At 37.6% G+C, this 23,457-nt stretch overlaps 1 protein-coding gene across 2 annotated transcripts in view; it reads right to left on the bottom strand.

Moving 5' to 3' along the window:
* Positions 1-23,457, bottom strand: part of RSPO2 (R-spondin 2) — a 53,868-nt gene that overhangs the window by 12,507 nt on the left and 17,904 nt on the right. Inside the window, exons 2-4 of one of the 2 annotated variants that reach the window (XM_053467429.1) lie at positions 12,219-12,407; positions 6,113-6,256; positions 4,255-4,443 (exon numbers count right to left, since the gene is read on the bottom strand). In XM_053467429.1, coding sequence (XP_053323404.1) covers positions 4,255-4,443; positions 6,113-6,256; positions 12,219-12,407 — 522 coding nt within the window. The remainder of the gene's footprint in view (positions 1-4,254; positions 4,444-6,112; positions 6,257-12,218; positions 12,408-23,457) is intronic. The other variant, XM_053467430.1, reaches the window with a different exon arrangement.

The raw sequence follows: 23,457 nt of genomic DNA on the forward strand, positions 1-23,457 counted from the left end.
TATTCTGAACAACCAAATGATATCAAGGAATTAAATGGCAGGGTCAGTGGAGGGGCAGCATGGTCATAGTAAGGTTTCAGAGTTTTACTATCCATACCTGGGAATTTCCCGGGAACACCGACTCAGAACACTACGGTTTCCAAATCAGATGGGAGGCAGTGGAGCTCGGTTGGGATGCCTGGGCTAACATTGTATGGAGACACAAGGAATGGGGCACAAAGTGGCCTGAAATAGACCGGTCACAGATAATCACACCCCATCCACTCAATTAAAGCATTTCCCAGTAGGATTTGTAATTAAAATGTGCATAGCCAGAGCATCAGGGCAGATATACATTTCTCAGATATAACAATGTACCCACATAAGGCTATTATTGCTAGGGGCCGGAAGCATTAAGATCCGATAGGAAATATGGATATCAGAGCAGACTTTGGTTTTTCATTTCCCTTACAAAAAATTACTGCAGTTTTTCTGAAGTAATACTGCAGTTTTTTGGACATGAAAAAACTGCAATATTTTTTTTTTATATATTGCAAACCTACAGTTGTAATTCAATGTACTGCAGCTTTATTGCATTTGTACTTCCTTACAAAAATAACTGCAGTAAAACTGCAGTACAGTGAAGTACAAATGCAGTAAAACTGCAGTAAATGTGCAGTAATACTGCAGTAAAAGTGCAGTATTGCAGTTTTTTCATGTCCAAAAAACGGCAGTATTACTTCAGAAAAACTGCAGTAATTTTTTCGTAAGGGTTATTACATTGAATTATACTACAAAGCGATGCTGGACATGCTTCATTCAGCATATGGAATGAACTCATCAGCTAGGCTGGGTTTAGCCATCTTAAATGTATTCTGCACCTATTGACTTCTTCTGTCTACTATGTATACGTCTGCTCTATTTTTATAGCACTCCTCTATCATATAGCTCCCCACTTAATTATTTAGGCCTATCTGTGAAGTTCTTGTATAACATTTTATTTACATTTGTGTATATACCAAGCGATATGATGAAAATATGCACAATATACGCTAAGGCTTAAATATATTACCAGTCCGCCCAATGTAAGGTACACACACACACACACACATACATATGCATATATTTTATATATATTATTTTTATTTTATTTTTTTTTGTTTAATTATTATTTTTCTCAAATACTAACAGCCACAACCAACTGCTTTAAATTACATATTATGATGATGCATATATAAATGTTGCTGGTAAACTATGTAAATATCTGAAATATACAGATATAAAAACCCTTTCTGTGGAAAGGAAAGAAAACATTGTGATTAGCAAAGCCTGTACTCAAAACCTGGCCTAACATCTCTATTGGGTAATATTTTTCCAGAGATCAATTTCTTTTTATAACCTAGCTGTGACCTTATGTTTTTCTATAGATATTTCTAAGAATAGCACATCTGTTCTTCTTTACTGGAGTAACATGATATTCTGTACCCAATATAAATGTGTAGCCCCCTCAGGTTCATGGACCCTTGCCAAATAACTTCCAATAAGTATGTTTTTTTTTCCCGCAACGAAGTGTGCACGAGACAGAAGGTTTGGCTCTAGAAAGTGATTCTGGAAATTACCCGTCCATCAATGAGCCTAGCATGTTTTAAACCACACCTGGTGACCTTACAGATACCGGAACTAAAACATGCTAAGAGCCTATTCCAATCTTGTTACCGTTATCCCAGTCTACTATGAAGTGGGAGGTTTGGTTTTAAGATACATGGTTTATACACCGCAGGTGAATTATATAAGTTGGATATCTGGGGAAAAACTTTAGCCCTCAATGTGCATGTTTGTAAGCAGGATTAAGTTCTTCTCCAACCCACCATTTGAAAGACATTCACTGTCTAAACAAGTCCAGACATCTGACTAGTAACACTAGTTATCCAAGATGATAAAAGTTCCCGTTATGACAGGAGGTATCAGAATAACTATTACATCACTTAATTTACCAATACCCCTGTGACTAAATTTCTCAAGACTGTTGGTCTTGGTACCAACCAATGAAAGTTTTTGACATCTCCTGATAGGAACCAAGGAAGCGGTTTAATTAGCACAGGCAAGGCCAAATTAAGGAGCTTGGAGCCCTTATACAAAAAGGCCAAACTATTTTTCCATGTCAACATCAACATTTTATATATATATATATATATATATATATAAAAGGTTATTCCAGGTTTCTCTACACTCTTTCATAATGTCACCACATGTTCATATTAAGCATTGGCATCACAAAAAGTCACATCTAATCCTGACCATGGCACGCCTACAGCCAATAAAGTGCCATTTGTTGTCACATTGGATGGGACTATTGGCAAGTGGCAAATAACGCCTGATCCAGACTGCCCCATGCACATATAAATATAATATAGGGCACAGTATAATATTTCATATATCACACAACACAGAGTGTAAAAAACTAGGCTTCTCTAAACTGATCTAGAGATGCCATCAGCCATCACACTTCAAGACACTTTCTTGTTGCCTGGGGGTTGCACATCCATTGGCCGAGCACACAAACCCATATAACATGGAGGGAAAGAAAAGGGAGGGCAGTGAAACAAAGTAAGAAGGTTAAAGAGCCAGTGTACACTCCAACCTATAGCCTTGCCACTCTTCCTACATGGGTCACAGTAATCCAGAGCTTACGGGCAACACAGTTTGCAACTGTAGTTATGCAGCTCAGGCTACTAAAATCAAGTCAAGTCTACCATAGGATGAAGGACTCATGACCCCTCAATTACTCAGTGGCCCTGGAGTAATTTTTCAGTGTGCCCCTTGGTCAATATGGCCCTGAGAACTGGTCACCAGAGGAGATCCTAAAAATACACTATTAGGTTTGCTTTAAAAAAAAAAACAAAAAAACAATGTTTCATATAGTCTTGAGTTTTAACCTTGGAATTATGTTGAAACCCACATCTACCAAACAAATATACAATCAAAATCTTGATGGCAACAGAAAATCATTTTCTTCAATATTTCATGGCATGTGCTTTGTCAGTGTAATCTTTATTACGATACATAATGGTTTTAATGGCTCCAATAAAAACTGGACAGCATTGATACAGAACAAGCAGGTGCTGTTCTCAACGAGGAGGGAGAAGAATCAAAGAACTAGGTATGCTGGAAAAATATTTTGAATAGCAGACTTTGCCAAACACCCATCCCTTCAATGACCCAGCTTTTTGCTATGCCTCTTGGCTGTGCCTGCCGCTAGCAGGCACTTTATCTTCTAATCTTTCAGGGTGGTTTATGGATAAGCTTGCGTGTTTTCTTCAATGAATTATATACGTGTCAAGTGTAATCTTGTAAAAAAATAGAAACAGACCACGTGTTGGTGTGGAATTGTAAAAATGTTACTGGACACTAAACTTGGCTACATGCTTTTAATTTGGTCAAAAATGAAAACAAAATCCCGTTTGGTATTTTAATCTTGGATGAGAATAATTAAGGAAGACGGAAATTTAAATACGAGATGGACTAAAAAAAAATAAAAAAAAATAAAAAAAAAAAATCAGAAAACTGGATTAATCTAAATAAAATACCTTAATTGAAGTATTCAGAGTACTCTGTGGGACTGTCAGAGAAAACTGTCCCTTTAAGATTTTGCCCAATTTGTCCATTTCCTCCCCAATGCCTAACGTTCTAGTATAAAATACATAACCCTGCAACTACGTGTTGCTTTCTGACTGCAGAACGCTCTCACTATCTTTGTGCTAATGGATTTAATTCTGAAGAAAAATAATAAAGCTTTTAGTGGTTAAGATTAATGAATCCAGAGACATCGGTTAATTCATTAATTATTGCTATCTGCTATTAAGTTTGGCAAAGCGCACAATAAATTTGCGTAATTTTTTTTTTTGGAGTGGAATCGTTCACGTTGGTTTTAATAGTTGATCATCATGTAGGGAAGATCATAAAATGATTAGTTGGGGGCTGTAGCAGATTTATGGAAAGAAACATTCTTAGACAAATTCGTAATTTATTAGGCACAGTATTCCTTGGCTCTGTACAAGAATACTGGATTCACGTACTCAACTCTAGCATTAGTAGGAAGAATTTAAAAACACAATGTAAAAGTAAAAAAAGGAAGTTTATAGATGGGGGGCCTGAGGCTGGAATTACAAGAGGTAATATTTTCTATTTCAGTGGAGAAACTTAGAAGAAAAATAATATAAGAACCAAAGAAGCAAAACACGATAGTTGGAGTAACAAGTACAGAACGGCTATTACCTCCAGGGCAGTGTCTCGTTGCCATCTTGCATCTTCTGGATTCTGCAATGGTTGGACAAGGAATTGTATCTTTCGCAGGCTTCTTCACAATTTGTCTCGTTCTTGTTTCCAGGCCCCATTTAAATCCGCAGGTTCTGTTATTTCTACTGCATACACCCCATTCACTCCAAGGTCCCACCTCACAGCCATCTAGGAGATGAAGAAAATGATGATTATGCAAGCATTTCAAGTATTACGGTAACTTAGGTCTTCAACTTAGGAACAATTCAAGCATATTTCAAAACTAAACCCAGAAATGATGGTTTACACGTCTACCGTCATTGAAATAGATTGAGAAAATACAACAGACATACTGGGTATAATATATTAGCCATTCAAATTACCTACATTGTCCCAACAACTGGTTTAAAAAAAATTGTCGGGTTACAGATTTGAATGATTAACCCCAAGTTAAGTTGTGAGCCTGTACTTTGTCATGAAGGAGTTAATGGTATTTCTATAACAAAACGCATTTAACTACTAGAATGGAACAAGCAGTGGAGATGGCTACCTTCAGCGGCACACAGATAACCCAAGACTTACACATACCAAGTGGTTATTAAAACACCCGTGTGTAATATACCTTTCAGAGGAGGACTTTTATACATTTATTTAGAAGAACACAAAATAAAATATTGCTTGTGAGCCTACCAACCACACACTTTACATATACTTTCTTTGCATTTATTAAATGGCAATAACTTATCATAACTAAACTCATTTGAAACCAAATAGGACTATTTGTGTTTTATTTTAAAGTACAATTATACTCCATTCGGCAATATAATTTGATTTATATTAATGCCATCATGCAACTTAATTCTCTTAATTAGACCCCACTAACCCGGACATGATATTATTCCGGGAATACACAAGTGTATGGTATACGGAAAAAGCTACAGTCATTTCAAATCATTTATGTACTACAAATTATTTTCGGAATATTAAGCAGCTTAGAGGTTTTATAAACAGTTCACATATATATATAAAAAAAATATTGCTCAATCTTTAACAAAAAGTAATTCTCTGTTGTTGTTCAATATATTTGGAACTCCCTACCACCGTATATTCACCAAGCTTCAACTCTGCAAGGAACACATTTTAATTAATGTAAAATCTACTTATTCTCCCGATTGTATCCGATTCTGTACATCTGCACACTCCTTACTACTACTTAGACTGTAAACTCTATAGTTATAGCTATAGACTACCATACTTCTTATATGAATGCACTTTTATGCCGTCATGATCAAGTACCATGCATATCGGTTCGTACTTCAATAAAAACATGTTGGGGGAAAGTTGTCTATGTTTAAGGCGAATGATTAACGCAGGTATGAAGGTACCTATAAGAATGAACTAAAAGTTAAGTAGCTGCAAGGTTAGCCATCATTAGGAAATGGGACTTGTTTGGGGTGTAGGCCTTTTTCAGAAATTCAGTTGGGAAAGAATAATGGTGTGAACACCAGAGCTGGGGTACAGTTTGGGAAATTGACTAGAGTGTAATGTATGGAAAACGTACTTGGCTTCTGTCCATTTTAACTAGACATTGTAGCATGACCTCTCTGCCGTGAACTATTGGGGTTAATTAGCTAAAGTTTAACTCGACAGTAGGGTGGAGCTGGCCCAGCACAATGTATAGTTTAATAAGCGAGCTGAAATTTCACTAGTTAAAATACACTTTATATAGGGCCATCTAAAATATTCTCGGAACTGAAGCTGGCTGGTGTTGGCCATTCATAAAGTCAAGTGAAGCCAGAGAGAAAAACTCAACTCTCCTACCAACTCCCACTTTGGTGAATAAATCCCTATAACTTACCCACACACTCCATGGTATCATCCAGCGGTGCAAATCCTTCCGGGCATTCCTCAAAACAACGTCCTTTGTGGGAGTAAAAGCCAGCTTTGCATTTTGTGCAAAAATCTCTACTAAAACAAGAGTCACAATTGTCTATTCTGCACCCTAAACGGAAGAGAAAACATGTGTTACAGGTTACTTTAATACGGCACTTTTAAAAACATTTTAGCGCTGGTTTTCCACAAATATAAATGTCTGCAAGTTTGTCCAAAGCAAGTCCAGGTCTCATCGGGTGGACCGTTTATACATGAAAGCAGTAACATTACATAATATCTAGAATCAGACAGGGTCAGCCTTACGGTTTCTAGCACTCTGGGCGAGCTCTCTTGCACGTTCTTGTTGGGTGGGTGTCTTATACCAGCTGAACCACTTTGGAACACACTTTGAAATTTATTCCTGGAAACAGGGCCGGACTGGCGATGAGCAGGCTGCCCTGTCGCTTTAAGGCCAGCCGATGCCTGATGTGAGGCCGGTGGCTGGATATGCGCAGCCATTTTTATGCTAGAATGGCAGATCGGGCGAGTGTGTGGTGCCAATGGCCAACTGCAAGATGGCAGGTTTGGGCCTGCCAGGAGTCACAACACAGCGGCAGTCTACTTTAATTTCTTCTTTTTTAGTGTAGGGCAATAACCCATATCTCATGACTTTTAAAATACAGTTTCTATGACAGACATTAAAGTTACAACTCTTGCTAACCCAATGGTTTACCCGACACAATTGTATTACTTGGCTCTAAAAACATCCAAGACTGTGTCTTCTTACAGTTCCTCAGATAATCCATAAAAGAGTAATACGTTTGCTTTATACATTTTCCAGTGGTTGTTATATTAAAAGCAAGCAATGCAGGAGAGTCAAACATGTGTACAGACTAATATTTACAAATCCTGCAGGGCCTGGAAAAGAATAGTTTAATAAAACAAAGAAATGTCATTCGTGTAATGTAATTGTAAAGTATTTTGGAAATCCAGTGTACCAGAAGGTGTACAAGAAAATATGTATATATGTGTAACTTCTACTATATTAAAAACAAAAAAAAAAAACTTATTTGCCTTTGTTGAGCTTTTTAATAACTTTTTTTTTTTAGTTGAAAAATACAGAAACCCATTATGACCAAACGTCAAGGTAACATTAATATATTTCCAGTATTCCTTTGAAAGAAAAAATATATATTTCAAAAGTGTTGTAGTGGAAAGAGAAAGCAAAAAAAAAAAAAAAAATTACATCAGAATAAAATGTATACCTGTATATACAACGGAGACACTTTATAAATCAGGTACATTATGGGAAACGTGCAATTCATTTCTAACACACTACGTTTGGCACTACAAAACTCTCACCAGCCATACGAGGTTGCAGCATTAAGCATTTGGAACTCATTTACAGCATACAATACTAGGTCTTTTGGTCAGTTGTATAAATCACTCCTGTCTTATTGTGTCTGTGAAATATAGAACTTCTGAAATAACCATTTGCAAATCCCCCTGAGGGCCCTTCCAAGTCTGAGTATTTTCTTTACAAAAAAATTTTTTTTTTTACAAGGTCAACAGCCAAATATATGGGCAAATCCTCAAGCTCGTAACTCATCCTTTGGTCTTGTAATGTTATTTTAGATCTGAAAACAAAACTTGAATCATCATTCCAGTCCAAATATTAATATGAAGTCATTTGACAGCCAATTATAAGCGCACAGTGGTGCCGCTAAGTATTTTTTTTTCAAATCTGCGTTGACCGCAGAGACTAGAATTTATAGGATTTCCAGATAATTGGATCTTAAGTGGATTTTTGGGAAAAAATCCGAAATATATGTTAAGTAAACAATATTAATTTACGGGAAGCATTTTCTGCATAGTAATTTGTATGCATATTCATACAAAAGTGATAAATGTCCGAGTGGTAGAAGAATTATAGGTCCTTACCATATGAACAAGTGAGGATGAAGAGTTTTTAAAAGGACCAGTTTCTCTGTTAATGGCAGAGTTGGTGTTTTGCAATATGCGGTCAATTCTTAGAAGGAATCACATAGATTCAATTGGGGAATTATGCAGTAGGGCCATAAAGAGACCATATCCCAAGTTACATCACTAGTCCTTCTAACAGAGGTTCCACATATCAAAGACAGTGAGAATTCAAGATGTCTCATTGAAAAATGTTTTTCTCTCTGAACATAAAATTACAAAGCCGTTTACAGTAATTTAGGTTAACCGACGAAAACCTGGTTTCGTCTCCAGTCGGTCCGGTAAACGTCCTTTATCTGCAGCCCTGGAAGATGTTGTTAGTCATGTGATATTGAACTGCCCAACACACCATACTGGTCGATTTATGGCAATGCCAGTGATGTTTTATCTATCGAATTAAGTCCTATCCTTTGTAGCCTTTCATTAGTCAGACGGTCCCTCTGTGTGACTAAGACTGAGGCTTTCCACCATACAGAGCCGGCCTTAGGTGTTCTGGCGCCCTGTGCGGACTACTCCTCTGGAGCGCCCCCCCATCCCAAAAAAAGAAAGGAATAAGAACTTGTAACAAAACTCCCCTTTCTCACTATCTATCCCCCTGTATCACTATCTACCACCTCTGCCCCTTCTCACTGACCCCCCCGCCCCTTCCCCTTACTTACCTTGTTGAGTCCAGCGGTGGGAGAGGGAGGCGTCCGCCTTCCTGTGGTGCGCGCTTCACAGCTGAGCGCCAGAATATTCTGGCGCTCAGCATAAAACGCGGCACCGCGATGGAGTCACGGAGAGTGAGGGGCACCGAGCGGTTGCTGAAAACTTCACAAGCGACCGCTCGGCGCCCCTGCCCGGGACATAAATGAAAACATTGTTTTTTGTTTGTTTGTTTTAACTTTATTTATTTAACATCTCCAATGTTAAATATAGTAAAAAAAAAAACTTTATTTAACATGGAGGATGTTAAATAAAGCTAATAAAAAAAAAAAAACCCGATGTTTTAATTTAGGACCCCGCGGCGGCGCCCCCTGGAGTGTGGCGCCCTGTGCGGTCGCACACCCCAAAGGCCGGCCCTGCCACCATATGCAACTAGGAACAAAATAAGGACTCACTGCCTTTCTCTAGTAGCCTGGGCTAAGATAACGCAACCAGAACCCATACACAGAAAATATTTTAGAAACCTGTTTTAATGAGATACTAGTAATAAAAAAAAACATGGGAGGGAGTTCTTTGATATATCTCTACTACGGGGTCGGGTTATGTGCCGCAATGGGCTGGGCTATTTATTAGTAATTGAGTACATTAAATAGAAACAGAAGAAATTTTTGCATCATTTATTTGATTAGCTACACATTACCGTAGCTTTTTATAGGCTAAAACGTGAAAATCAGGGTTGGTGTCATAACATAAAATAAAAAAAAAAATTGTACCATAAAGTTACAAATAATTGAAAACGTATGTTTTAACATGAAATTTAGTAACAGTTTATCACCCTGGTAAAATGTGTAGTTTTAATAAGTTTCTGTGGATCTAAATAAAATGCATTATCAAATTAAATGGGAATCTGAGTTTTAAAATATCACATTAACGGACACCAACCATCAGAAATAATTTGTTAAAGGATAAACTCGCACAAAATTGATAAGAAGTACAGACCATATACAAGAAATTATATAAATGATGTTGTAATGTGAGGTCTTGAACAAAGGTTTGGATTAGCCAGCTATGCCAAAACCGCAGCCACATCAAAGAAAAGCTGCTAAGATGATTGAACCAAAGTGACATAAAGACTTTTTATTAATACACCGTCTGGGATTTCTGGCAAGGCAGTATGATTTTAAAACAATTTATATACGTGTGTCCACAGATTAAAATTATATATATATATTACTCAGCGACATTTTATCTATTGAACTGCATTTTGCAAAATAGAGAGATGAGGTTTGGTTTTTGATGGTCCAGGAATGGTTGGTCAGGTGGTCACCATACCTGGGAACTCTCCGGGTTTGACCCGGAGATTCCCGGGTGAGCGCTGCTCCTCCGGTTCAAGACCTGAATCCTCCGGGTCGCGGGAGCGGGGTCTTGACACACCCCGATCCCCACCCATTTTTCCTTTAAATGGGGGTGTTTCAGTCCTGGCCGCATCCCGCAAGGGTTCCCAGGAATGATGGTCACATACCTCCCAACTTCTACCTCTAGTGAATAAGGATGTCAGGGGCAGAGCTTGCAATATACATTTGGGATAGCGAGATTGCCAAAAAAGTGAGACGGACTTGGAGCTCGACTGGAACAGAGTGGCAAAATCGGGACTGTCTTGTGCGAAGGGGGACATTTGGGAGACATGTGGTCATAACACATGGGCCTACTTTATTGTTATGAACAAAAATGTATTACTATATTATTACACAGTAAAAATCTTGTTGGAGAGAAGGGTGACCTTAAAGTGTCATGCCAGACACCTTACGCACTTTAATATATAGGATAGCTGAGTGGTCCCTTTAAGTTTTTATTTGGTCCCTCGTTGTGAAAGCATGGCTGAAAACATCCATTAACGTGCACCAAAATGTTTCCGGGAGGGAGGGGGCTTTTGCAAAATAGTAGCAATGCCCAAGGAGTGGGGCATGGGCAGAATACGGTGGAGCTACTGTACCCTGCCCGTTCCAATGAGACGTGGCATCAAAATGATACGGCGTGCGGACACTGCCACCGTCATTGTTCATCACTGTTGATGCTGTAGTAGCCTGGCCTGTACACTACACATACAGACACACTTGTGAATTTATTATTGTCGCCAGGGGTGGCAGGGCAACTTCTCCAAAAAAAGACAATTTCTATTTGTACAAGTTAAAGAATTGATGCTAAAAGCACTTTAATAAGAGTTTTTCATTGATGGAGCTGCATGAGACACCGGAGTGTCCCTTAAAAAAAAAAAAAAAAAAAAAAATTGTAAATAAGCTCAATTCAATGAGCCAATTCAAAAAGTTTTTCACGAACGTCACAGAGACCTAATAACCATTAGGACATACAATAGAGAGATATGTACAGCGACACGCCAGATCTCATGAGAAGATGTAAAAGATCAGAGTCTATGATAGGGATTTAAAATGCAAACAAATAAGGGTTTTATTTCGGTATACATCAATAGCTTGTGAAGATCAGAAAACGTCGGTGACAAAAAAACAATTATTGAACACAGTTCATGTAGTCTATGAAAGATGATGCAAACCACTTCAAAAACACATGACTTTGATGGGAAACATTATGCCGAGGCCTATCGGTTCTTTACGTAAATCTAGGGATAAAGAAAGGCTTTGTCAGATCTCTGATGAAACCTTGAATATGGCAGCGATGAAAGCATATAGCTAAAATTGGACTCACAGTCGCCATTCAATAAGCAGGCACATGAATATTCAGTTGCACCTCATCAGTCCGAGTGGGGTAAAAATTAAACGAATACGCCAAAAAATATTTGGCAATGTAATCCATCATATATGTTACAGCTGTTTATTATTTGTGAGTTATACAAATGGATGAACACGGATCAAATGGCGGGTTCCACTTTTTTGACATTTTGTATTTTGAGTTAACTTTTAAGTTCTAGAAAATCCATATTCTTATGGATTTAATTAGTTTTGAAGAATGTTCTAAATACAATAGGGAACACGAACACAAAAAGCTAAACCGAAAACTTGAATAGGGAAATTGCATAGGAAATCCATGACGATAGGGTAAAGACAGCCCATGGAATCACAGCGATTGTCGAAATATAACTCGCATCATGCCCAGCCTAGGAGTTAAAGGGTAGTGAGAATTGTAATTCGGCAATATCTGAAGTCCTGCCAAACCCCTGGGGTATAGAGACAAAAACCAATGTAACCGAAAACCCCACTCCCTCAAAACTATATTGGAGTCAAGTGTGCAGTAATGTGTACTACATAAAAGATATCACATTCAAAGAACAATAAATTTCACATTCGAACATTTCATCACATACTCAAAATATTTTAAGAAGCCATTTCAAGATTTACTGCTCAATGTAAAATGTCCCAATGCAATTAATTTGGAAGAAGTCAAAATATATGATGTAGGATCAAAAAACAAACATACGGAATAAATCTACTTACTCGAACATCTGTTCATGTCAGGAGCCCGGAGACCATAGTATCCGGGTGGGCAGGAATGCAAACATTCTCCGTACTGTCTCATTCCTTCTCTTCGCAGGAAGAAGAATAATTTGGGCTGACAACGGATACACCCATTGTCTTTTGAGCAAGAAAGGCAGCCTTTGCATATCGGATTAGATCCATAGCTGGCTGTAAAATAAAGAGAATTATACAGTTATTGATACACCTTTGAGACCTGCTTGGACACCACTAGGTTAATATCGCGTACAAACATATAGTACTATCAGACCTATCGTTATATAGCATTTTTGGCACATTCACATCATATAGATGTGTTTTAGTAAAAGAAGAATTAACAAAAATATCCAGTACTGCGCAGAAAAACTCAAGATGCAGACAAGCTAGCCGTTAAGAAAAAAAACCACTACTGTAACCAGTAGCATATTGGGGTATAACAGCAATAATTAAAAGATAAACATATAAAAAAAACTAACACGAACATAAAATGTAGATTTGCTGCCAATGTTTTTGTCATCAGATATAACTGAAGTATAAACACATGCGACGGGGCTTTCCAACAAGACTTCATAATGACCCCATAAGCTTGGTGGTCAATATCATGAAATACAGCCTGGCAACAGCTAAAACTGCCCCAACAGTGCCAGTGAATTCGTTTATAATCCATCTCTTCAGCTGAAGCATCCTGAACCTTTCCATTCCAGAAAGACAGATTGTGGGTGAATTGTTATAGAGATACCAGATATAGAGATACATATTATTTGGTCCTAGAGGACATAGTGGCTCCAGTAGTAGTAGGGCCAGAACAAAGTGTTCAACAAAGGGTTAGAGTCATTTCTGAGAACATCTGGTGTCCCTCCTACAGGTATTATTACTATAAATTATTGTAGCAAAGTAACACTTGTTTTGTAACGATTGTAGTGCAAGCTCAAGAGTGCAGGTGAGCCCTCATAATGGAGACCATTACATACGACACATTGTATCAGGCTTGACTGGCTATCTGCCCAGTGGGCCACCGGCTGACATAGCCCTATACTCGCCCAATCTGTCTCTCCAGCTACTATCGGCTAACACTTCAACATTTTTACTGCAGTTCATTAATGCTTCAGTTCCATTTTTGTTTTTCCGGCCCAAAAAAACTCCCACTCAAAGGTATTTGGTTTTCATAAATAGTGAAGCTCTTTTTTTATATCATCTATGACTATGTGCTTAACGCACAAATGCATTGGGTAGCTATTGGGTACCACACTGTGTACACGTCTACTGCCGACTGAGCAATTTTAGGATGCCATATCACTATTTGCATAAATAAAGAAGGATTTTTTTTTTACTGCCATCCGGTGAGCCCGCTGTCCTTTACTTTTTTGCTTCGCTATTCTGTTTGGAAGAAGACGCACTGGACTAATAATTAGTATCATTTAACGCTGTGCAAAACTTCAATGTCCGAGTTTTCTTCAAAAAAGAATACAGTCCTAAATCCTCATCTAACTCTGGAACAAAAGTTACATTTTTCACAGATAATCCCACTGTAGATTAGAACCAAAATTTATGCTTAAATGACTTTAACAGAGTATATGGATTGGATATTGTTTTTAAAAGATCAAAGTCCCCGGTAGATTCAGCCTGACATGCATATGGTGCCATATTAGAACAATCAAAGTTGATACAAATATTCACATATCTGGGACAAATTAAAGTGAATTCCATTACACTGTGAATCTAAGAAGATTAAAAGTGTACACAGGAAAATTATTCTGCCACTTGAATCTGCCAACATAGATATTTAATTTGCAGATTAGCAGGGGTTCCCACCTTCACCAATCCCAAATCTTAACATAATAAATAATTAGCACGTTGTTTGGAGTTGTTGGCAATGTACAGGAATGCATCTCACATATGAGCCAGGCCAATTTTTGTAGTTTTGCTATACTTAAACTTTGGTAATAACCTTAGAAGCTGCGTGCGCCTCTTGAAGGAAAAAAAAATAAATGGCAGCACAGCCTCCATAGTTCAGCGGCAAAAAAGTCTTCAAAATGATGTCATATTCCGGCACTCAGCAGTAAGGACAGCGGTGCGAGGGGACGGCTGGCTGCTTCCAGCCCGGGATGCAAATAAAGCCTATTTGCCCCCTTGCCCCCTACATGCACGCTGACATACATATGTATGTATACACACTCTAAAACAAACTTACACTAACACACACAAACATTCATGATAACACACAAACACACTCTACATACACTCTCACGCTAACATATATTAATTCATAAATACTGCCTCTCACCATCATCCCCTTACCTGACTCGCCGTTTGCATTCTGTGCAATCAGCCTTGTTTTTACTACAGGATCACGTAAAAAAACTCTTATTACGTGACCCTGCTGTCTTTGCTTCCCCAGGTTGCTCCAAAATGGTTTACTAAATGCCGGGGCAAGAAGGCAATTGCGGAGGGGGCATCTGGTGACACAACCGTAGCTTAAGCTTAGGGCAGTGCAGACGGTAAATACATCACTGGTTAAAAGGGACTAAAGGGCAATAGTTGTCATCACAACTTTTATTATAACTAAACTTCCGTAAATTACAGATCAATTCCTGTTCCTCAAGTTCTCTCGTTTTTCCTTACCTAGCCCTATCAAGAACTTAATAGGGGAAGAAAATCAAGTAGACCATGTAAAAATAGCTACATGAAGACATGCATCACAAGATACACACTAATTCATTAAAGAAAACAAAAGAAGAAGATCAACATGTATCACAATTTACATACACAAAGCCATGGACTACATAGTCATTTGATGAGGTCTCCAATACTGCACCCATCACATCTTCCATCGGAGTTTTAACATGCTATAGGCTGCCTTTAAAAAAACTCTGGGAAAAATATATTCTTTAGGCAAGCAGCGTTCTTGTGTTTATTTCTATGTGCTCTTTAGGGATTCCATTTCACTGCAATGGATATCAACAAGTGCTGTTTGATGCAAATGCCTCCAGTTACATTTCACAAACCACTGACAAAAGACAGTAATGCCGGCTAATTGTTCTGGGCCGTTTGCAAGTGTGAAAATAAATTCACTGGCAATCAAAAACTTGAAATGGTGAAAAAGGGGGTCTGTTCTTCCCCAGATGCTTAGATTACTAGGTTTTGTAATGGATTTTAAAACAAACATTACACCTTTGTTGGCGAAAGTCAATAAACAGTAAATGCAGTCATTTTTGGGGGGCGGGGGGTGTACTTGTGCTCAACAAGCATAGTAGAACACAGTTCAGTTTTTGTAGGGAATAATTTATAGCAATACTCTGACACAGATTCCAAATATTAACCATTGAATAGCCCATCGCAAAGATAATGGTCCTCATGAAAATCATTACTGAATTAATGCACTCTTATTGAAGCAGTGGTTCAACAGAGACCATCAACCCAACACCAACTGCAATGAAGAGATCATTAAGTCAGAATAGACTATGAAGCTTGCTCCAGGCTGTGTGCCACCGAGGATTTGTCCATTCTACTTAAACACCCAGGAACCAGACTCTTAGAGTTCCCAAATATCCTTACGAGTCAACCTTTGCTATGATCATTCCTAGAAAAGCTGTGGATTTGACCTCAAGACTAAGTATGAAGGTTTCTTGCCATGCCCCTGGGGCAGTATCTCCATTACAGCTATTAACATACAAAATTCGAGCTCACATTGCAAAAGAAGAGGAAGACAAACATTAAAAAACATTAATCTGTGGCTTTCTTTGTAAGGAACCTATAGAATATATTATTACTACCCTAGGCCTGACCCAACAGTGCCAGGATCAGACGATAGCCCCTGTAACCGCCCCACTGCACAGTGACACACCAAGGCCAGCTGCCCTAGGGCAATATACATTTAAATATATTGATTCTGTACTGTTAACGACCAGAAAAAAAGTATATTAGAAAAACAAAAAAAGGGGTTTGTAATTTTTGACCTGGTACCTTCTCCCCAACTTGTGAAAGATTACCACTATGGAACAACAAAGCCCTGTCCCTCGGAAAAACAAGACAGTTGGGAGGTATGTGTAAACCTCACATTAGCAAAAAATGCTATTTTCTATTTTGAGAAAATAGGTGAAACCATTTGCCTGGATGTACACAAAATTCTACACACTTCTATCACATGCATTATAAAATGCAGACCCAATGAGCAAGAGTAAACAAGGTCCTCCTAAATACTAATGATGCAAACACGCCTGTAATTCTGGAAGACAAGCCAACGGCCTTCTGGAAAATCATGCATCATAATACTACATATTATATAATTTACCATATAAATCATAGAAAGGCCTTCAGCTAAAAGTGCAGAAATACCTTTGAAATGAAACCAGAGCCTCCTTCTTCTATGGTGACATTACAAATGATGTCATGCATTAAAAGGAAAAAACACCTCCAGCTGAATCCCATCTGGAGATATACTGTTTCTCTTTCGTTTCTTATCAGTACAGATATTGATTTTCATTTCAAATAAAAGGAGTTGAGGTGGTGGTTGAGATAGATCTGATTAGCTATTCATACTGCAGCAGGTAGGTAAACCATTTCCATGTAGTCAACAATGTAGCAAAATATTACAACTACCGCTTTTTGACTTAATCTTCCATTGTGGATACATGCTGTGATTTAGTCTGATTTCCGGAACAGGTTGTAGTAAGATGAACTTCTCAAGTTATGCATTTGCAAAAAGAAAAAAGGAGAACAAACAAACCGGTATTTGACTGAAGTGAATCTTTTCATATCATTGCAAGTTGCCCACAACTTATGCTTTGATTAATCAACTCTGGCATAGTAGGGCAGCGTATGCACGGCCTGAAGATGGTTATAGTACATAATGAGTAGGGTACCTAAAGGCGCTAGCTTGGAATGTCCACTGCCTTTATCTTCACTTGAGCTTCTACCCCAATAGAGCCTGAAGTCATTTTTTCCTGGTTGTAAATAATCTAAAAGTAAAAGATTTGGGGATACGAGTACTTATAGGGACAGTCTAATGTCTAATGTCCCATGTAGTTCAACAAAGAATGCATATTAAAGTACTTTGTAAGCACAACCGTTTTGTTTATCTACATGACTAATGAATGCATTTTAGGAGACAACACTTCCTACGTGGTGCCATTGAATGTATCGCCTACTAGAGAAGAGGGATTCTGCAGACCCCCCCCCTTGCATATGCAAGCGGGACCTCATGAGAATGTAAAGTGTCTGGAGTATCCCTTTTAACTACAGAAAACCAACAACCCATTCAACATATGTTACCATTCAACAAAACAGTGTTTTAACACTTAAACTTATTTGCACTGAGAGAGAGATACTAGGGTGTAAGTCCTTACAAATCAATTGATCAAAATGCTGTCAATGTACAAAAACATCCACTGACCTCATGGAGGTGGCAAGTAAAATAAAACTATCCAAGGAAGGGGGGAAAAGGGTATAGGGTTTTAATACTATATCATAGCGTGTCTAAGGCATAAGCAGAAATCAAAGACAAACAAACATTATTGGCATCTGGCTAGTTGATGAAAAAACATAGCCACCTGCCAGCAACTAGTCAACCCAACAGGCATTGCTGGCCTGAAAATCTAAGGTGCCAACACTTAAGCTGAAAAGTGTTAAAAAAGGCTTTCTGCTTTTTCACAGCATCATTTCAATAACATAAAAAAAGCTAAAGCAACAGTAGAGAAAGTAATTGCAAAAAGTTCTCAATGAGTGTTCAGCACCAATATGAGAAAACCCCAAACATCATTTGTTCCTCCGTGTTCAATGTAGGAAAATTTTATAATAATAATAAAAAAAAAGCTATATGGTTCTTATAGTACTAATTAGATATTTTAGGCGTACTGCATTAGAGAAATTAAAAAACCTATAATTTTACAAGACATCTGCAAATTATTAACGCTAAAGACTGCAAAACATGGAGCCCAGTTTAAAATAGTAAGTTCAAAAGAAAAGATGGTCCTCCTATCCACGTTTGCAAAATAGATCAGGCCACGAAGTAAGCAAAATAAATGAAATAAGCAGCTACTATTTTACCAGCTGCGGATGTAGTATATAGCAGAGCATAATCTAGTCTCCACATGTCAAACCTGGTAACCGCCAAGTCATACCTTCTGTAGGTCCTGAGTTCTCGAAGTTCATTCAGGCATCGCTTACCAACACCGATGCGTTAATCTCACGGGGCCAACTATTCAATAATTTACGGTGATTAAAAAAAATGGTTCAAGTTAGTTGCCTCTACAGACTGTTTGCCATTTAGTTTTTCTCCATGCTGCATTTGGTTATCGAGATCATTCCAAAGAGAAGCCCAAACACCAAGGAGGAATAGCAACATGGCTGAAGCGCTTGAGGCCAGAGGAGATTGCCAAAGTAGTGGACTGTTTAGGCAGAAGAGTGGAAAGTATTTAAGGAAGGGGGGCAGGAATACAACCCCAGTTGTGTCCCAGATTACGATTCAGACTGAAAAGGGACATGGCGATCTGGCCCACCAGGACAGGCGTAACCATATCCATGTTCATTAAGAACCAATAATGTCAGCTACTAGTAAGCAAGAGTATATAGTAAAAAATTAAAAAAATAATATTAATAAATAATAAAATATGCTTGTCACCCCCACCTAAGCACCGGTTACAATAAGATTCTTGCTTGTCTAAGCTGCAGAATATATGTAACATACGGAAAATGCAAGACCATATACCAGTAATAAGGCAACCAACCAATTCAATAAACTGCATGAGACGGAGCCATCGTTTCATCCTTGTAAGTTTCTTATTATTCACCCCAAGTCCTCCGCGCACTTCAGGTTTTAGGAATTCCTATTGGAAGAGTATGCGGGATCCTCGAGGAGCGGGCACTAATTGAGGCAAATGTAATGTACTATAACTACTATAAAAATATTATGTTATCCTCAAGCCTCCAAAATGTACAAGATTTGAGTTGATGTTCTTTTTTGTGTTTCTTTTTTCTGTTTTTTTGCAGAACAGCCGCTGTTTGTAAACGCTTAAGCCTCTTCACTCTACAACAATTAGGTTAAACAAAAAAGAAAAGGGAGCGGGTGCCATACAGTACGCAAGCCGTTGTTAGTGCAGCTGACTTTTTAGTGTTAAATACCACACATTAAGTAAAAGCATCCTTGCATCTGTTAATTTGCAATCACATGCCTTTTTGACATCGGTTGGGATTAAGTATGCCTCTTGGCCAGCGGTGAGAATATCCTTGGTTGAGCTGAACATTTTCTGGGAACTGCGTAGGTCAGGCTTAGAAGTTTAAGCTTTATGTAAGTTTCACCAAATATTTTCATGTGTCCCATCAAATTAGGCATTTAGAAAAAAATAGTTTTTGGTTTTACAATTTAAATACCATATGATAAGCATACGCTTTATCATCAATATAGTAGGAATAATAGGAGGGAAAAGGGGTCTCTAAAGTAAGCCTTTCACCTTGCAAACTGTATATTAATTTATATTTTTATTTTATTTATATTAATATAAAAAGGGCCAATTGTTAACATCTATTTGTGTATACTGGGGTTGCTGTTCAAGGGGCTCAAGAATTTGAGAGACCCATTTACTGGGGCTCAACACAAGTGGTTTATCCCCAGCAAATGCAAGATGAGCATTAGTCCATCTTCAACCCCATAACATGGTTAATATTGTATCCCCACTCCACCGAGTTCCATATATTTAGTGATGGCCATCAAGTAGAGATGGTCCATGCCATCAAGTAGAGATGGTCCATGCCATCAAGTAGAGACATTTGAAGGGGAGAGTGAGTAGAAACACAAAAGAATCACAAGAGTGGAAGAATCTGAATTTATTTGGGACTATGATGAAGTTAGAAAATCTCTCGTTCCATTCCCACACTCTCCACATCAAAAGAACAGAAAGCCTAGGACAACTAGACATTGTCTGAAAGTGTATCTTCCCTTAAGGAGTAAGGAGGCCACGATCAGGACCTGAGGACAGAAGACTGTACCCTGAAAACCAGGGGATCCATTCACGGCACCGATTGATGCAAACGTCTCGGTTTGACAAGAAACTCCATTATACAAAAAACAGATTTATGGAGGACTTCAGTGTACAATTAGGAAATAAATATGCTTTGAAGTTTGACAGATCCTCATGTATAAAAAGCTTTAAAAAATAATAAATCAAAACAAATTAGAAGCCGCAACTTCACTGAATAATAGTCCAGCAAGAAAGGGGGCATTAACAAAGAAGACTACTTAAGTGTGTTGCAAACATGTTGAAAGTGTTCATTAACTTTTACATTCTAGTGCTTCTGGGGCAAATTCTTCTTCACACTTCAAACAATCAGAGATTCTTTAATGTAAAGAGAATTTTTTAGCCTCATTTTAGGACTGCGTCACCATTTAGATGTCTGATTCATCGTAGAGGTCGGTTAAATTCTGGCAACAAGAGGAATGTTTAAAATTTTAGAGTTTTATTTAAAATGAAAACCATAGCTTTAAAAGAAATACTTCACATCAAGAGCCTTACGATCCAATATATTTGTCCAATGTTACACAGAATTTTCCATATTTTATGTTCTTTGTAGAATAGAAAGTAGGAATTATAAAAACACAGAGTGTGCTGATTTGTGTGACGGTCACTAGAGCAGTTGCCGTAGGTTGATAAAACCATAGAGTTTCCAGAAGAAATAAATAAAAATAAACACAAAGGTCTCTAATTAGCCATAATGCCATTGTCCAAGTTCTTGAAAAAGGATTTGTAGCATGTCCAATAAATCTTAAAAGCCCTTGTATTCAATATTAGCAGCTATTAACAATCCTGTAGTTGTGCTGATGCTACTCGCTCACCTTGGGGAAACCATTTAGATATTATTCAGTTCGTCCTCCGAAAACATTAAATTTAGATAGGCCAAATTTGAAAAGTTTGTGAATACTTGCCTTCTTATATTAAAGAATACGGGGGCTCCAAGTCTGAGCAGGTTAGAGTGAACCTTCATAAAGACACTGTTGATAATGATGACGGCTCGAACTAGAATCATCGTAAGCCGTACTACAATCTTACCAGATCTTCAAAGATAACCTTGATGTCAACCAAATATATAGCCTCTTAGGGCCGTTAGTCCAGTTCTAACCTAGCAGATAGATGCATATTGTAGTAACAATAATATCCATTAATACAAAACAAAAAAAGTTTGGATTTACTTTATATAGAACGATCATCATTTCTCTATGTTCTAAATGCATTTTTCACAAATTCTCATATCACTGTTTGTTTTTTTTTTTTTTAACATGTGCTAGGATTTAATTATTTTTTGTTTGCCTTCTTATCCAAATGATAACTTGTGACTTTCACAATTTTTCCCTTTATGTCCAAAATTACAAGTGCCACACAGACTATCGCTTTACATTTCAGAGTTAGCACAGAACGCATTGCTTTATCTACCAATTTTTATGATGCATAAGAGGAAACACCAAATAAAAAAAAGTGCTAAAATTATTTTAAAAGTATGATACATGGGTTAAAATGGGACTGAAGCAAAACAGGGACTCTGAACAGCATTAAAAGGGTAATATGATAAAAACTCAACCCAAACTCAAATCGAGTAATCGATGGCCGATATTTATTCGCGTTTAATACATAGCAAATGTAAAGAACATCTGTGGTAGACTCATTTTCCACCATTTGTGTTCTGTGATTCAGACCAAACATTCGCCAGGTGAGCCTACAGCGGAGAAAAAAGTTGGCAATGACTGAATTAATTTAACAAAAAAATAAAAAATCATGCTCCCTTTCCACTATTTAGGGGGCTCCCCCACTGCTCACCAGAGGTTATGAGAGGACCAGCCGGCCACAATAATTCTACGTTGCAGTGGAAGCCAACGGATTCTGAAGTTATCAGTAGACTGACCACCCAATTGTAAGAGCGACACCGGTTACACGTAAAGGACATCGCAGTCTTATCAAGATAAACTATACGATGAATGGCGAGACTGGAACGGCAGTTCATTTTTTCAGGAGGTATAATAGGGTCATTCACAGTTTGACCACAAAACAAGAGCAGACTTAATGCATGCCAGCTGTAATCTCTCAGAACTAGCTTAATAAAACCTCTGCCATGCCACAAAAATAGTAAACCAAAACGCTGCAGCAACACGGCTCAGATCTATTTAAGTCCGTTTTATAGACACCCTTCTAACATTATTTCGTTAATGAATGCCTGCCAAGAACATTGTGGAAGGAACTGAATGGTCTGTAGTCAAAATCTTTTCAAATTAAAATGAGTTGCCCACGGTTGGTTTTCTACCTCTTGAGGCAAGAAATGTTTTACATCCAGGCCAAACCTTGACACTAGTTAAACAAAGGAGTTCATTGATCTTTTTCGATGATTTCCTTCCTGTTTAAAAAGAAACATTACAATATAAACACTTGCTGCTTTCGAGCAAGTTCTTGTGTGTATGGATTAATAGAAAAATATGTTCATTGTACTCGTTTTGGAATTTAAAAAAAATATATGCTAAAAAGGTAATTACACACACTAAAATGGAAATAAATATTAAATGCAAACAATTGAAATGTAATATTGCTAATATAAAAATTTTATTTTTTATATATTTTTGGTTAGTTTGGAAACATAATAAAACTTTACATTATACAATATTCATTTTGACTTTTCTTCTTTCCATAACGGTTATGAAAAAAATAAATAAATAAAACAAATTTATTTATATAAAATTATATATATATATATATTATATATATATATATATATATATATATATATATATATTTTTTTTTTTTTTTTAATATTAATGAATAAATAATAAATATGTATTAACAACTTTAGTGGGTTGGGGCTGGATGTTCAGAACTTACCCTGGTACATCACATCTTGAATAGAAGCGATTAAAGCTACAATTCTGATGCTCAGATATTGTCAGTGCAGAATAGAGTATGGAGTCAGCCCCAGACTAAGTGACGGAGAATTTGCCCATTCACCGAGGCTGTAAGATTGGTATAAAAACCCCTGAGGTCCGAGGTGAAACCGAGAGAATTCCCAGTTATACACTTCTGCGGCTAATTTTACGAGGCTCATGTAGTGGGCTAAAAAAGGTAAAAAGGGATAGCTCTTGCCAGACACATTCTATAGATGGTTCCAAATAAAAAATGTAAAATTATCCAATGATGAATAACAAAACAAACAACTATATAAACTGGGACTGGGCAACTGGTTATTTTCTTTA

The sequence above is a fragment of the Spea bombifrons genome, chromosome 5 (genome assembly GCF_027358695.1).
Source record: "Spea bombifrons isolate aSpeBom1 chromosome 5, aSpeBom1.2.pri, whole genome shotgun sequence".
NCBI lineage: Eukaryota > Metazoa > Chordata > Amphibia > Anura > Pelobatidae > Spea > Spea bombifrons.